Source organism: Pogonomyrmex barbatus, unplaced genomic scaffold (genome assembly GCF_055798465.1).
Source record: "Pogonomyrmex barbatus isolate J1 unplaced genomic scaffold, ASM5579846v1 scaffold16, whole genome shotgun sequence".
Lineage (NCBI taxonomy): Eukaryota > Metazoa > Arthropoda > Insecta > Hymenoptera > Formicidae > Pogonomyrmex > Pogonomyrmex barbatus.
This window is the reverse complement of record NW_028297112.1, coordinates 5247887-5264288: the sequence shown is the minus strand read 5'-3', so window position 1 is coordinate 5264288 and position 16402 is coordinate 5247887. Positions and strand designations below refer to the sequence as shown.

At 38.7% G+C, this 16402-nt stretch overlaps 1 protein-coding gene across 3 annotated transcripts in view; it reads left to right on the top strand.

Moving 5' to 3' along the window:
* The window catches only part of LOC105430850 (thrombospondin type-1 domain-containing protein 4), an 82396-nt gene that overhangs the window by 12815 nt on the left and 53179 nt on the right, over positions 1 to 16402 (top strand). Inside the window, exons 1-2 of one of the 3 annotated variants that reach the window (XM_011644592.2) lie at positions 1542 to 2125; positions 3996 to 4131. In XM_011644592.2, the coding sequence (XP_011642894.2) occupies positions 4025 to 4131 (107 nt within the window). In that variant the 5' untranslated portion in view covers positions 1542 to 2125; positions 3996 to 4024. Of the gene's footprint in view, positions 1 to 1541; positions 2126 to 3995; positions 4132 to 16402 lie in introns of those variants that run through there. The other 2 variants (XM_089074094.1, XM_089074096.1) reach the window with 2 other exon arrangements.

Here is a 16402-nt window from a genome sequence, read left to right as displayed (position 1 = left end):
ATAAATATATATTTATTTTTTATAAGTTGTTGAAAGACTTCAAAATTGTGCGTTTAAGCATTATAAGAAAAAAAGCTATGTCCATTACGGTGGACGTTGATTGCCAGTGAGTTAATTACCGGACTTAATCGCCCAACGTAATTGGTTCTGCATCATATTGTATCGCATAGCTCGCACGTTACAAGACACTTCCAGTTCTCTCCCAGCCCCGTCGCGATTCGTCTCGGCATTTTACGTGCGATCCGTCGCGCTGGTAAGAAAAAAACTCGGGGGCGATTCGCGACGCGCGACTCGGAGGGCGAGAAGGAGGGCGAAAAAGGGTGAACGGAAAAACGGGAAGAGATAAAACGAGAACGTCGCCGGCGACACGTCGGCGTTGCATCGGGATGATAAAGGAAAAGCCACAAGTCTAATCTCAGTCGGTAGAAGAATTTTATGGCCGTAGGTCTCCGTACTACAATTACAGTTCGTTGAACCGGGAGCGAAGGGCGCGCGAGAAAGGAAAAGGGGCACGTCGGGATTTCCGTCGGTGTATTTAGCGCGCTGATAACGCCATTTCAAACAATGCTTCCGATTATCTAGATGAGATTCAACGGGAAAATGAGTACGATAATGGCTGATAACGTAGTCGACGAACGTCTCTGCTTTTGTGTAGAAATCATTTGCATCGTCCTCGATTGTCTTTATTTCGAAAGTCCTCTGATATCTTTAGTTCCTCTTTTAAGGAAGAGATACGGAAGAAATGCTTTTAACGTAATTAATTAAAATGTGACACGCGACCATGCACTCATTTCGCTTTTGTGTTATGTTAATTTCAAATTAAAACAATTTTATTTTAAATCACCGATGATTTCTGATAATAAAAAACATATTTATTAAGAAATTATTAATAAATTTTAACGAATATATTTCAAGATGCATTATATCTATTTTTATAATTTTTATTTAAAATAAAAAATTATGACAAATTTACAGATTATTCTTTAAAATTGCATTTAATGTAATAATATTAATGTAATAATAAAAAAATTTAGTGGCGATTTAAATTTAGATAAAAAATTATTTAAATAAAAATGTGTTCCAATAGAAATATAAAAAAATAACGACAAAAATCTCAAATTAAAATAATTTTTTATCTAAGTTCTAAATCATTAAACTTTTTGTATTATTTTTAAACGCTAACATAATCTATCTAACATAATCCATAATTTTTCCATTGTATTGTAAATAAAAATAAATTTAACATACATTCTTAATTAAAATTTGTTTTCGATATCGATAACGAAACGAAATTCTACCATAAATTTCTCGATTCAACGAGAAAACATTTGAAATACACTTATAAAAAGCTATCGCTCAGGAATACCAATTAGAAACCAATTAGAAAAATGATGCATGACGAGCATAAGGTAAATCTGATTTTACGATATTTTTTTCCGAAATATCTGAAAAACGTAATTAAATGATCGTACGTATATTTATAAATGTTCGATATTTGTTGCACATTTTATCTTCTTTGCTGGATGACGTGAACAATCGCAGGTTAAACGCCGAATTATTGCCGTACGTCCCACGGGATGCGATGCGGCACGCGTAGAGGGATGCGTGCGCGGCGCGGACGCTCCTTCCCTCTCCTCTCTCGCTCGTGTGGTCCACCACCACACCACCCCGGACCTATATATTTCCCGGAGGGTCTCCCACTTTCGCCACTATCACTCCTGTCGCGGTGGCGTTCGTGCGCGCCACACACGCTTGGCCGTCCTTCCTGCCGAGTTCACGCGGAGGCCGGAAGCCGCGATTCGTTCTTTGCGCATCTTTGCGTGTTCTTCGCGTGTTCTTTCCCAACCCTTCCGTATTTCCACCTCTCCCCGAGTCGAACGCAGTGCTGCAATTTTGTTTCTTGTCGCATCTCCCCTTTAAAAGGGAGAATTACGATTACTGTGGTTGCGTGCACTTTTCGGATCGAAACAATCGGCGTGTAATCCCCCCTTTCGTGCGCGGGATTGCACGAGGGTTTTTTTTTTTTTTTTTTTTTTTATACGGGACATGTGTACCACGTGGGCCGAGACGGAGGATCCACCTGCTGCCGCTCCTCTCGAGTAGGATTAGGCGGGCAGGCAAGACGGTGAGTGAGACGAGCTCCGTAATTGTGGAATGCTATTTAATTTAGTCTAAGTCTCTTTAATTTTCTACTTAGAATTTAGAATATTGAAAATTGAAAAATTACAATTGTAAATTGCGAAGTACTTTGCGAAAAAATATACAAATGCACTTTCTTCGGAATTATCAGTATTTATATTGGCGAAAAGTATGAGGAATCTCATTTGTTTATGAAAATATCTATCCTCCGGAGTAACATGTCAACAATATTATATCATTGCAAAAAAATATTTTTTTATTATAATAACGCGACGATATGTGAATGTTATATTAATCTTCGATATATATATATATATATATATATATATACATATATATATATATATATATATATATATAAATTTTTATATATATGTAAGTTTTTAAATATTTCACATTATTATTTTACTCGTTGACGATCGACGCAACGGTTGCGCTAATCGTGCGTACGCATCTTTGAACGTGTTCACACGTTCAAAGACCGTCTGATGGACAAAGAATCGAAGACGTCAAACGCGTCGGCGGAAAGGCGACGTAGCGAGACATGGGAGAAGGGCTGGGACAAATTTATCCGTCGACTTTTCCACTAATTTATCATCATAGGGCCGTACTTCTCTTCGCGTGCTCTTCGCATATTCTTCGCAGCTGTTCACACAACGGATCCTCGCACTCGTTGTCTTGCGACTCGAAAACTGCGACATAGACACCTCTTTATACCCGCCAGATAGCGACTTAATGATCAGCGCATAAATTGCCTCCATCGCTCTTATCATACCGATTCTTCCGCTCTTATCACACCTGTTCTCCGCGTATCGCGCACGTAATCGCGGTTTTCTCGACGCGATTAAAGCAGAATTGCCGACTAAAATAGAATTCAGAGTATCGGCAAACATTCGTCGTAAATGATCACGCAAGATCCGTTACGATGCGTCTCATATTTTTAGTTTCTATGAATTTTTTTGGAAACTTGGTAGTTAACGTTTTTTGCATAATGCCATGTGTAAAAAAGAAGATGACGTTGCAATTACTTTGGTTTTACTTTTGTTTAATACAGCATAGCTGTCAATATTATTAAACATACGTAGAAAATTAATTATTAAAATTATTTTCTGGATGTAAGTAATAATAAGTAATAATAGATAATAATAAATAATCGCAATCTCGATAATGACGCAATTTCCGGATGAATAAGCGTTATTTGTCTTTCTAACACGGCTTGATCACAAATAATTATCGCGTGTCTTTAGCTTGTATTGCAGTTATTAATATTAATTAACTAGATAACTTCGTCACTTAGAGATTCCGATGTAAGATAATGTCAGCGTGTAATATTGTACAAAAAGAGGAGAAGTATTAAAACCCTCAATTTCAAATCAATTTATCTCTTAGACTTTCCTTAGAATGTCCGGCGGAGCGACTACGTTATTAGCGTTTAGAATGTATTGAATGCGTCTGACCTAATTTTTTATACGTTCAACATACGTTCACATACATTTGCGACACATTTGCGTCGGTGTCGAAATAATGGCTGAATCGTCGGTCTCTCCAAGCCGTTAGTGTTTCCAGGCGTGTCGAGAAGCTTTAAGAGGAATTCAGAACGAATCTAATAAGCGCCGGCTCGACGACGGATGGCGCATTAAAGCTTGGTCGCGACGTTCGGACGAGGGGAAAAAAAAGAGAACGGGGAGCTTAACCTTCTGAAAGTTAAGGCGATCAGTCGGTCTCCACGTCTCGTTTCTCTCGCGCGCTGCTTCTCGCCTTTACGGGACATCGTGATTTGTTGCCCGGCGTTTTTCTTATGCTCTCTATACCACTTGCCCCGTTAATGAGCCCTGCCCTTCATGTTTCGCGCGCAGGATGGCCTGACCCTCGGAGCAAATCTTCCATGGACCGTTCACGAAAAGATGATTCGCCACCGCCGTGCATCTTTCCCGGATTTCCGCGTCGACGAGGTCGCCGGCGATCCGCCGTGATCAGGGCGCTGGATCTGAGGTAAGCGCAGCGCTTATTATTCTCCTGCTTGCGACAACATAAGAGTTTGCGCCAAGAAATGGAAAATATATTAAGTTTTTAAGCAAAAGCATGGCAAAATATTATACGAAAAGCTATATCTAAATGTACAATTTAGAGCAAGCGTGACACTCGCGCGTTGAGCTTTAATTGACATTCAGCGTATTGAGACTTATCATTTCGTAATGATCATTTCGAAATGATAAGTCTCATGTCGATATTAAAAAATATAAAAGTCAGCAAAAATGCGAAAAATATCGCGAATGACGGAGATTCAAGATGATGAATCTTTTAGCTTCTTTTTTGACAAGGTGTTTATTATCTGGAAAAAAATCTGAAAAGCCTAAAATTTTCAGGGAATTTGTTTATGCCTTGAAAACTTTTCAGAGAATTTTACTGAAAATCAGGAGTTTAATTTTTTTTTTTAAATATTTTATCTTTATATTTTTTATCGGAAGTTTACCAGTTGAATTGTTAACGACAATAGTAGATCCATCTACTTTAAATATCAGAGTATATTGATTTTACGACTAATCCAATATTCAGTATTGAAAACAATGATTTTACGTTAGATGCAATTTTGTTTAATAAAAACAAATATTTATTTTAATTGTTCCATAAAAATTGAATTTTTTTTATTATGCTTTATATATTTTTTTGTTTGTCGTTTTTGAAAATAAAGTTTGAAAATTTTATGTAATATAAAATATTTATCTTTTACAATCTCTTTATAGTTTTATCAAAGCTTTTCAAATTCAATTATTGAAACTCGAATTCTTAATTTTATTTTATGATATTTATATATTTTTATGATGGAAAATATGAAGAACTTTGCACAATAAATATATATTTGTAAGATGCATTTAAAAATACTTTCATTTTACCTAGAATTTTTAACAAATTAGGAAATACCTAGGAAATTGTTTTTTTCGGGTAGACTTTTTGTTTCAGAGAGAGAATTGCAAAATTCGAAACTTTGTCGAAACAACTTTGAATGTCTTAAAGTTCAGAATGCTTTTATCAAAGCGTTTCAAGAAACGTTCCATGATCGACGTAACGTCGAATGTTTTTGAGGCCAAGTTTGAGGAATTCAATGACGTTAAACTTTTGAAGATAAAAGGCCAGATATTATAAATTATTCAAGATATTTGCGTTGAGAATACATTCAAGCCGAACCTTCCTGTGGCATCGAGCTACAACACATTTGAATAACACGCAGGCTTGAGATACGCGCTTGAAAGCGCGCTTTCTGCGAGCAAAATATGAAGCACGCTCGCGGAAGATACATCGAGAGTAACTCGCTGCACGCGAGTGAGTTACGATATAATTAGGCGCCGGTATGCAAAACCGGGAGATACTCGGTCGTTAGAACACACAGGTGGCATTGATGAATTTATAAGCGCCATTGAGCGTAGCGATTAGATATGAAACATGTAACTACCGTCTCCTGATCTTTAAAAATATGATTATTTCTGTATTATTTAGAATAAAATTAAACGTATATAAATATATAATAAGTGATTGCGGAATAATAGAAATAGCTTCTTGGAAGATATGACTTAAGAGTTACAAAAATAATAAGCTAGATTGGACAAGTAAAAAAGTAAAAAAAAAGAAAAAAAAAAGAAAAAATAAAAACGAATTAGGATTGGAAAAAGTGGCATATGTTATGATACGTTTTTTTTAAATTTATTTCGTTCGGGCGCGAACGGAAAGCTACCTGTTTTTGTATTACAAGAGTAAACAGTTTTGCAGCTCGGATTGACAGGTTCTTATTAAGTCGTAGAAGCCTAGCATCGGCCAAGATCGATCTGCGCGATACGCGGATAATGATAGCGTTCAATTCGATCCGCGTTTGCATTTTACGACTGCGGATTAATATAAAACTGGACGGGGCGAGATCAGACCGGACGAGCGAGAAAAACGTTCTATTCTCGCGCGAAAACACCCTTCGATGACTTCCTTCGTCTTAATGGCAGGACGTCTCTCTCTCTCTCTCTCTCTCTCTCTCTCCCTTTCCTCCGGTGCACGTTGCGCCGGGTGGTTTATTTTAATGTGGACACCTCCCGTAATAATCCTCCCGATGTGCGCGCAAACCCGCGGAACGGGACATTAATCCTTGCTCTCGTTACTTTCGATGCTCCAGGCAGAGGCAAATCCCTTGTTATCCGCGGCCTTCCTTCTTCCTTCATACCACGTCGTCCTGCATACCGATGCCGGTGCATAATTACCGGGTTTCGATCAGGCAAGCACATCGCCGCGTTTCCGCGTCCCTCGAAAAGAAGCGTGCGATTCCGTTCCTCCTGGAACGCGTTTCGTATCTCGGTCGATTCTCTTCTCGAAGCGCGCTCTCCGCGCGAGGAATCCGTTTTCATATCCACATTTTCATTTCTTATGTCTGCCTGACTGAAAACAACACTCTCTGAGAATACCTGAAAATAAAAAAATTCCAGATTTACTTTCCCGAAGGAAATATGGAAATATTTCTTTGGAAAAGGAATTACAAGATGTTTTTTTTTTTTTCTATTATTTGTCACGCTGCGATGACTTTTATGTCAAGATTTGAAGAGTTTCACGGGAATTTACACAATTACACGGAATATTATAGTAAAACTTGTAACATAATTTAATATAATAATTATATTACAATTTATAATATATATATATTATAAATAAAATTAGTACATTTGAGTCTTTATTTGAATATACACTCATTACCCTTTGTGGTCCTTTTCTCTCTTTCTTTCGTCACATTATATAATTATACTTGCTTTTAATTTTTTGTAAATAGTATCTTAGGATTATTAAAGTTGTTACTTCCGACGTGGAATATCTTCATAAGACAGAAACGGGAGAAACGTGAATCTCTGCAAATTTCTCTGTTCCCTTATCTCGAATTTCTCCGTAGTACGCGCTCGGAACAAGTGCTAATTACTCCTGTTTTAATAGCGGAATAACTACGGCGCATAAAAATTTCCGCTGCGGGATTATTAAATTCCCGCTTTAACAGTGGAAGCGGACACAAAGCGTAGAAATACGAAAAATTAGCTGCGCCGTATTGCGGTTATCTTCTGTCTTATGCAAGTATTTCGCTACACTGAGGTAAAAAACATTCACTTTTTTATCAAGATAAGTATGTAATATTTTATAACACAGTATGTTATATAAAAATGGAATAAGGAGTTATATATAAAAATATAATAATGTACAATATTTTTCTTTTTATTATTATAACATCGAGATGAATTCTGCGAAACTCTCCGGAATTTGACATTGATTTATGAAGCTATCCATATTTTTTTTAAAATTTCAAAATCATTAATCAAAACTTTGTCATCTTTTTTTATAATATTATAAATTATCATAGATTCTATGAGTTACGCGAGTTATATACAGAAAAAAAATTAATCTTAAACCAAGATAAATATTCTGTATTATTTAGAATAAAATTAAACATATATAAATATAGTAAATGAGTGCGGAATAATAGAAGTAGCTTCTTGGAAGATATGACTTAAGAGTTACAAAAATAATAAACTAGATTGGATAAATAAAAAATAAAAAGTAAAAAAAAAAAAAATAAAAAATAAAAACGAATTAGAATTGGAAAAAAATGGCATATTTTGAAGCAAGAATATTATATAAACTTCTTAAAAAAATTGTAGTCTTAATTTGCTTGAATTTGTATCGATGCAAGCATTTTATTTTTGCTCAATTCAAGACTGGAAATCTTCTAAGTGAAGATTATAATATTCTTGCTTATATGTACAACAATGTCTATCTTGATTTAAGACTAATTTCTTTCTGTTATTATCATTAGCTGAGCTTTTTTTTTTTAATTCCGAGGATAATTAAAGTAAAAAACGATAATATTAACATGAACCCGTTTCTCTTCGAGATTATTTGGCGCCGTGGGGGGTTAAACGTGATCGTGCTACCTTGCGAATGCGCTTTTACCGTGCTGCGACGAATAATATCGTCCGGCGCGGCGAAACGATTCAAAAGCCCGCGTGCCATGTCGCTCGTCGACGTTGACGTCCGTGAAGGTACAATAACTCGTGCATCGCCCGCGTGCAACGTTAATCCCCTGCCGGCCGAGGGGATGAACCTCCCCCCCCCCTCCCCCCGTTCTCCCGGAGGAGAAAAAAGAAAAGTCGACGCGAACAATAAGCAATCTGTAGCAGGTCCGTATGGTAATTATGTTGAGTCTGAACGCGCGCGGATACGATTATGGCCGCATAGGCCTTCCGCGGATCACATGCGGTATACATTACATACGGTATGCGGTCGTTTAGCGGAACGAGTACACAGGGCGTCCCAGAATCCACGTACTTTTTCCCAATCGTGAAGAAATCAAATCGAGATAGAAGACTCGTGATTTCGTGGAGATTTCTAGCTTTCAGTCTAGATCGAGGGATCGAGCGATATACTTGTTTAACGCAAATAACAAAGCTTTAAATTATTTATTATTATAATATTGAATAAAATTTACGCTAACAGTAGAATTTTAGTTTCGTACAGTTTTTTTTTAGAATAATAATCGTTACGATATTTATATGTCTGATGATCGTGACTCAATTTTAATTTATAATTTAATATCCTTGGAATTTCCTACATGTTTATGTATTATGTACGCGCGGTATTTAAATATGATAGAATGTTGTCCTTGCATTATTTCTTGCATCAAACTGACAGAAGAGATAAAACAAATACGTAAAGTCTTTTGACTTGTACATCAGTCTACACAATAAGAATAATTTCTTTTAGAAAAGAACAAGTAATTTATTTATTTGTCATACTTTGATTTTAATTATTTAGAAACCAAAGTTTGCAGGTAGAATTATTGAATATTTAGAAAATGAGTTAGGGGATCAATTTGAGATCGAAGAAAGATCGATCGACTCGCGAGCTTCGAAAGTTTTTACCTCGAATGCGATTTACGAATCACCGTGTACAGTTCGTCAGCAGAAACTGCCACAAGCAAGGGCATGCTAAGCGCATATGTATGTAACGAGTCTGTACGTTGCGCTTGTCGTGTGCAATGTGTGTATCGTGAGTCGGGCGATAACCGAGCAACAAGGGCAAGTGGGAAACGAGGTCTGTTCGCGTTTCCGCGAGGTGCGAATTCATTCGAAACCAAGGCAGAAACGCGACGCGATTAATATCAATTATTTACGAAGCGGTGGTGATCCGCGCAACCAGGAGGAGCCAGGATTTAATCGCACGCGGCGAATCACAGATATGTAAACGTATGCCACGTATGCACGTTACACGTCCATTAGCCGTGCCTCGAAAACGGACAGGTCGGAAATCTGAAGGACAGCCCGACGTGGCCGCGCGAGCGCCCTTTGATCTTCGCCGCCGCCGCCGCCGCGCGCGCGAAACCCGCGTTTCCGCGTCGCGCATCTCGTCGAGATGCATTCGCACGCAATTAGATCGCGAGCACGTGTTTTGCGCACGTCTTAATCCGTCAGTATTTTGAAAGGCCCATCGAAAACTTCCTGTCATGAATCTGGCGATGAAGATTTTCTGCGAATATAAGCGATCACAATATCGTACGATGTATGTAAATGCAAAAGTATTATATTAATTTACAAAAAATATTTTTTTGTAAACTATTTTCTAACAGACGAGGTGCTTCCGATAGATTTTTTGATGCTGAAAATGATATCGCAAGGCAAATTTTTCTGAAAGTGCTGAAAAAATTTGATTTCTGGCATCGTTTTTCATACAAAAAAATCTGTGAGAAACACCTTGGTGGTTTAAAAAGTTTGATTTTTTTTTTACCGTAAACTAGTGTTACTTTTGTTTGAAAAAAAAAAATCATTTTTAATAAGCGGATGCAATCCCATTACCTCGATGTCCCCGTTCTTCTGTAATTACTTCATCCCGACGGAGATGCAGACAACGTCCGTTGCCGTAGAGCGAACTAATTAATTCGTTTTTACAAGAAGAATAGAGAAACGGAAAATCGTAACTTTCGTTCTATTATCGTCGTATCGGCAAACGGCAAAGCCGGCGGCATCAAAGTCTCCGTCGCACGCACACGCATGTATTTATCAAAGGTGGACACGTGGATTCGAAACAAAATTATATCCTCTCAAAGTCGTCCATGTACGCGATTAATAACCCGTTCCCGCGACGGCCACCGATTAACATCATTAGATGGCGTAATAGAGTGTCGTATCTTTGCGACTTTCAAAGGCTCTAATGACGCCCGAGGCGAACTTGCTGGTAATTGCAAATCGAGCGTTTCTATTCTGCGCGAACGCGCGTCCCGATCGATTTATTTCGAGCCGGTATCGAGAGACTCTCGCGAAAGAGGAAGCGAGAGGAAGCGTTCCCATCAGGACCGAAGATAAAATCGCCGCAATGAACTCGCACTCGTTTCATAAATACGTACAAGGAATACTATTCATAAGTCGAGCGGAACTTAAGAGCAGCTCACGGCTCCCCCTTGGTCTGTAGTCACCTCGTAATTTTCATCGAAGACTCCTTTTTTGCGAAAATGCGTATTTACGAATATCAGCGAATCCCAGCTGGTCTTGATGTTTCACCGAGACCTGGATATGCGAGGCGAAATTGCAAACCGCGTCAACGGAAATGATTTATTGCGCATTAATCTCACGGTCTTCGAGATAATAAACTATACAGTTACTCTGTTTTACATTATTTTTAAGATTACAGTCCATTACGACTTAATTTCCGAAGTATCCTAAGGGTGAAATCAAGATGAAAAATATACGTCTTTAAATAATACTTTTACATGCAAAATAAAAATGCAGATTAAGAATAAAAAAAATATTTCTTTCTTTTTTTTTTTTTTTTTTTTTTTTTAATGAGAATAAGAATTTCTTTCTATAAGAAAGATATTCTGGAAAAAAATAATTTCCGGCCGATAAATTCTCACGATTGTCTTTTAACTTTCTTTTTTTCTTTGAATAACAGAACGGTTGTCCTTCTCGCCCCATAAGTGTCGATCCACAATAGGTAATTTAAGCTTTAAGACGTAAGAAATTGACCAATTATAATCGAATATGAAAAGAATAATCGACTATGATTGGTTAATTTCTTATGGCTTAAAGATTAAATACTTATTGTGGACCGACACTAAAGGGATTATTAATCCTCCGAGAGCGAAATTCGCGTCGCTGCAACGGGCGGCTTGTAACTTCCGTCAAGTGCATATTTCTTCACCATATGATCGCGCACGCATGCATGGATCGCGGTGTGCTTTGTCGATTCGAGGATATCGAGACGCCGCTTCGGACCTCTCACGAATTCGTTATCGGGGCCTCGGTAAGTCGATTTCCATGTCGTTATCTGGGCCTGTTAAAGACAACCGCATTAAAGACGGTTACATGGCACCACTCAATATGCCGCATAATTTTTCTCAATCTTGATGTCCCACATTCAGGTTTTCCGAGCTCAGACAATATCTTCAGATATATTTATTTGAATTGCAGTATTTATGACTTACGTCTATACAAGCAATGCGAATGACACGACCGAATCTCGTGGAAAAAGTAAGTAAGTAAAAAGTAAATTATACCGGCAGATGTATAATAAATTTATGGATAAACATAATATATTATTAAAACAATCAATGTTTAAATAAGCTAAGATAAGATTGTTGAAGTTTCGAAAGATAATGGATTGCATTATTCGGTAGACAGAATTTATTTTAAGCCTTTAATAATTTTTTTTTTCATTTATATTTATAAATTTAGGACAATTGTTTATTTCGCGAATCACGAGCCGCTATTTTTTAACAGACTTGCAACGTGACAGTTTAAAACCACAATTGAATTATTTCTCCTTTAATAAATTGATAATGAAGATGATAATTGATTTTGAAATCGATTATATTTCCCTCCCCCCCTCCTCGAAAATTCTTATTGTGAAAAATATCATCTTCTTATCTTGAAAAATATCCACTAGAATCAAATCTGCTTTTCGTCTTAATCATTCGATCTTTATACGACGAATATATTTTTTTTATATTATTAATGAAATACACGTTAATTATACGTCAGTTGTAATAATCATGTTTAACCATGTTTAAAATGTTAATGACTTTATGCATTGTTAATTGCTGGGAAAACTTCCGGTAACGTAAATTAATTATTAAGGATACAATTAAAATTGCAACGCTTTCGCATTATTAAATATGAAGTAGTAACAAACGTAAGTGAGATTTCCATGATGATGTATCGCTTCTATTATTACATTCCCACGTTACGTTTCCGGAAAGAAACGTGATGAGTGATACACGCTGGGGCCAGGAGTCCATAAACGCGATGCATCCGCGTTGCATCCGCGAGTTGTTGTTTCTCGCGACCGACGTGCCGAACAGGTGGTTACGACGGTGGTGAATCGGGAGAGTTTGAAATACGGTGAAATACGACTCTGTGTAATAGAAAATTGCGAGAGACCGATGCTTCATAGTCAAAAAAATCATCGTCAAATCTTAAATCAAGATTACATATTTCCATGTGTAAGCATAGATATTTTTGTATGTAAGAATATTACAATCTTCTCAATAAAAAAAAGATTTGTAATTTTGAGTTGAGTAAAAATGATATTTGTATCAATATAAATTCAATCGAATCGAGATTAAAATTTTTAAGAAGATTATAATATTCTTGCTTATATATGAGACTATTTTTTTTTCTATGTATGTATGTATGTATGTAAAATTCGAGCGAGATGATTTTTTTTCCCGCAAACTATGAGTCACTTATGGAATAGACGCTGCTAAAGCGCGCTCCTCAATGTCGTTACGTTATACCTATAATATTTCGTTCGTAAGATATATAATGCCCGCTAAACGCTTTGCCTTATTTGCGGAGACTAGAAAATTGCGGTACTGAAATTACACCGCATTACTTTCAGTTGTAGCGAGGGACGTTGTATTGATGAGCGAACTCATTTGAGCCTTGGTAAAATTTACGACGAGCCGAATGGCTCGAAAAAGAGCACTCTTCTCGTTTTTTCGAGCGATATAAATAAAGATGTCGGACGGAATCGTAGAGATATTTTTTACGAACAATGGCGTATTATATACATACAGGGCAGGATGTATAATAGGATTCCACTAGGAGGCACGAATAACGTTCCAGGCGCGCAGATTTATCCGAGAGAGAGCGCGGTCGCTTCCGGTGATCAATAATTTCCTAAGCTTCGGTTAAATGACCCGCGCGACTCGTCTCGTTTCTCGCGGCTATTTGCGGCCGCGGCCGCGATGCGGCAACGCGGTGGCTCGCTGCAACACGCGCGCTGCCACAAGCGAGTCATTGACTCTCATCGGGTAGCGCCGCGTCGCTGACAGGAGTTTGACAGTCCGCTCGATTACGGGCGCCCGATGTCGGGCGCGTCCCGATGTTTTCGCGTCGCGAAATTGCGTGCAATTTAGAAAATCGCGCGCGTATTTATGCATAACGCACACGCGTCAGCGGCCCCGGCGGGCATATGTGTTTGCGCGCGCGAGTCATTATCGCGGTCGTCGTCGTCGTCGTCGTCGTCGCGCCTCGAGAAGGCCCACACCGCATTTACCGGCATTGTGCCTGCATCGGCCAGTCATCGTTCGATTGCGCTAAATGCAGCATCAGGTTGCAACGACGACGGCGACGAGGCTGACGCTCATTCACGTCATTCCATGCGCCTCGACAGACATACGCATTGTCTACAATTGCATGTGTCATACGGTGCGACGAACCCGACGCGATCGATTATAATCGAAGCTTTCCAGAATTGTAATTTTGATTCATGATTTTCAGCATTCAAGTGTAGAGAGCGAATTCTTTCCGAATGACACGTCGTCATTTCGATAAATGATAAGGCGCTTTTATTGCTTGTTTCTCAATTTAATAATATATATTAGGTATGTTTTATGCGTACAATAAGGAACGCTATTTCTTTAAAATAATTTATTAAATAAATATTTTGTTTGAAAGTGTGTTTATTTGAAAAACCAAACTTTCGAATTTGTTGAATCAATAATTGGTTTGTTTGGACTATAAGTAAATTTCTTTGAATATAGCAAAATTTATTAAAGCCAAACAGACCGTTCTTTTTGTGCACAATACTCGAATTTCTTCTTCAATAAAATAAAACACACTCCGCATCGCTGTCAGCATGAAAGTACCGAAAATGAATTCGAAAAAAAAAAAAAAAAAAAAAAAAACGTAAACTGCATCAAGAACAGCGATACGGGAACGCAGATTCGAATTCCATTAGAGAGCAAACGGATCCCTCGACACACAATGCTCCTGGTATCGATTGAAAATCATCGCGGAGCCGCACGACGAAGCTCGCTCGTAGAATCGATTGGAAATTAAATTGATTTCGTTTGGAGAACTTGAAATTTTGTGAGTTTCCTATTACGGAATTCCTGCTGGCGCGTCAAACGAATCTCGGGGCGCGGGCGGCGGCCACTCGGAAATTCCATCTAACGCGGCCGGCGAATCGCGTCGGGTTGCATCGCCAGCCGCCAGCCGCGTGCCGACCGGCCGCATGTTTAATGCCGCGATGCACATCCGCGGTGCTCTCCAAGTTCGCTATCAATTCAGAACCCGAACGACTCTCGTCGATCCCTCTCTGCGCTTTGTCGGCGTCGGTCGCGATCCTCCTCGCCGCAGAATGCCTATTGTCGCGAGCAAAGGGTCGAGAGCTCATTCGGCATGCGGCTGCCGAGATCGTCGCGTTGCGGACGGCGACGCTAACAGAATACGCATCGTACGCGACGTATCCCCTCGGATCCCCCGCGGCTTCGGAGATCCTTCCTTGGATCTTTTCTTGATTGCACTTTATACAATTTTGACAACGTCAAGATGAAAAAAGAAAAGTTTCTGACTTTTGAAATTTTCCTCGCTTGATTTTCTTTTAAGATTGTACTACATTGATTTTTATAATTTTTATATTCACGATGAAAAAGTATTTTTTTTAATGTAGTAAGTATTAAAATAATTTGTAATTTGTAAGTTCTAAACAGCAAAAAATTTTTGTATCACTTTTAAGTGCGATTCAAAATAATCTATAATTTCTTCATGATTTTTTTTTTCACTATAAATAAATAATAGAATATATATCTTTAAAAAATTTCTCTCACGTAAGATTTGTATCTTCATCGTTGACCCGAGGAGTTGGCATTTCTCCGCCGTTCGCTTCGCTTCACACGCTAGCAGAACTCCCGCGTTGAGGTACTCAAATTCGGTGCGATAAGGAGCGCGGTGTTTAACCGGCGGTTTAATCACTGAATTTAAACTTGTGGGGCAAGGGGCGAATAACACCGACGACACGGTTGCAACGCGGTGACCGTCTAAATAAATGCACGCTCGCTCGCTCGCCGTCACTCCCGGAGAAGCGGGAGCTGTAAATTACTCACTTGGGCCGAGCTTGGGCCGCGTGTAAACGAGTTTAGAGATCTCCGTGCATTATCAACGGGTCAAGAGCATCAATTTAACTCGCTCTGAGCAATGCGTTTACACCGCTGCGTTAACGCACCGCTCGTCCGCTCCTCCGTGGTGAGTAGGCGTTAACGGCTTTACTTAGGTGGCGGAATCGCGAACAGCAGGCGCGAGCCGGCAGCAGGCACACAGGGCACTTTGCCTTTCTTTCGACGCTCGTCGGCTGAAACGCGAGCGGATCTTCCTCTGGCCGCGTCGGGCTAATCGCATCGGCGACGACAAGACTCCCATCAACCGGCGGATATTGACGGAGCCCGCCGTCGCGCCGGTTCTCAGCGGCTTTTTGCCGCTGTGTTATTTATAGCGGATTTACATAGCCTCCTCAAACTCGTCACGAACTTTTACAAGCAAAGCCTGTAATTTACAGCGCGCGATCGACGAGGAAAAGGGCCCGTTTTAACTATACTGCTCTCTCGCGTCCTCGTCTCGTCCACATCTCCCCGGGGGGATGGGATACCCCGATCGAATTTAAGGCGAACGATAGTAGCACGAGAGTAGTTTTAATTTAATTCGAAAATTATTATTATTATTATTATTATTATTATTATTATTATTAATTGTAAATTAGGTGCCGCTTATCAGGTGATAGTTTCCTCTCTATATTTCTAACAACATCGTTAAATTCATAACAATTTTATCAATTCAAATTAAGGCACGTAGTCTTAGAAAATAATAAATTAATCTAGAGATTAAATTTAAGAATTAACTTCCTTAATTAACCTTAATTTGATAATAGTAGTATAAGTATATAAATTCAGAAAAGAAAAATTATTAGATCTTATTTA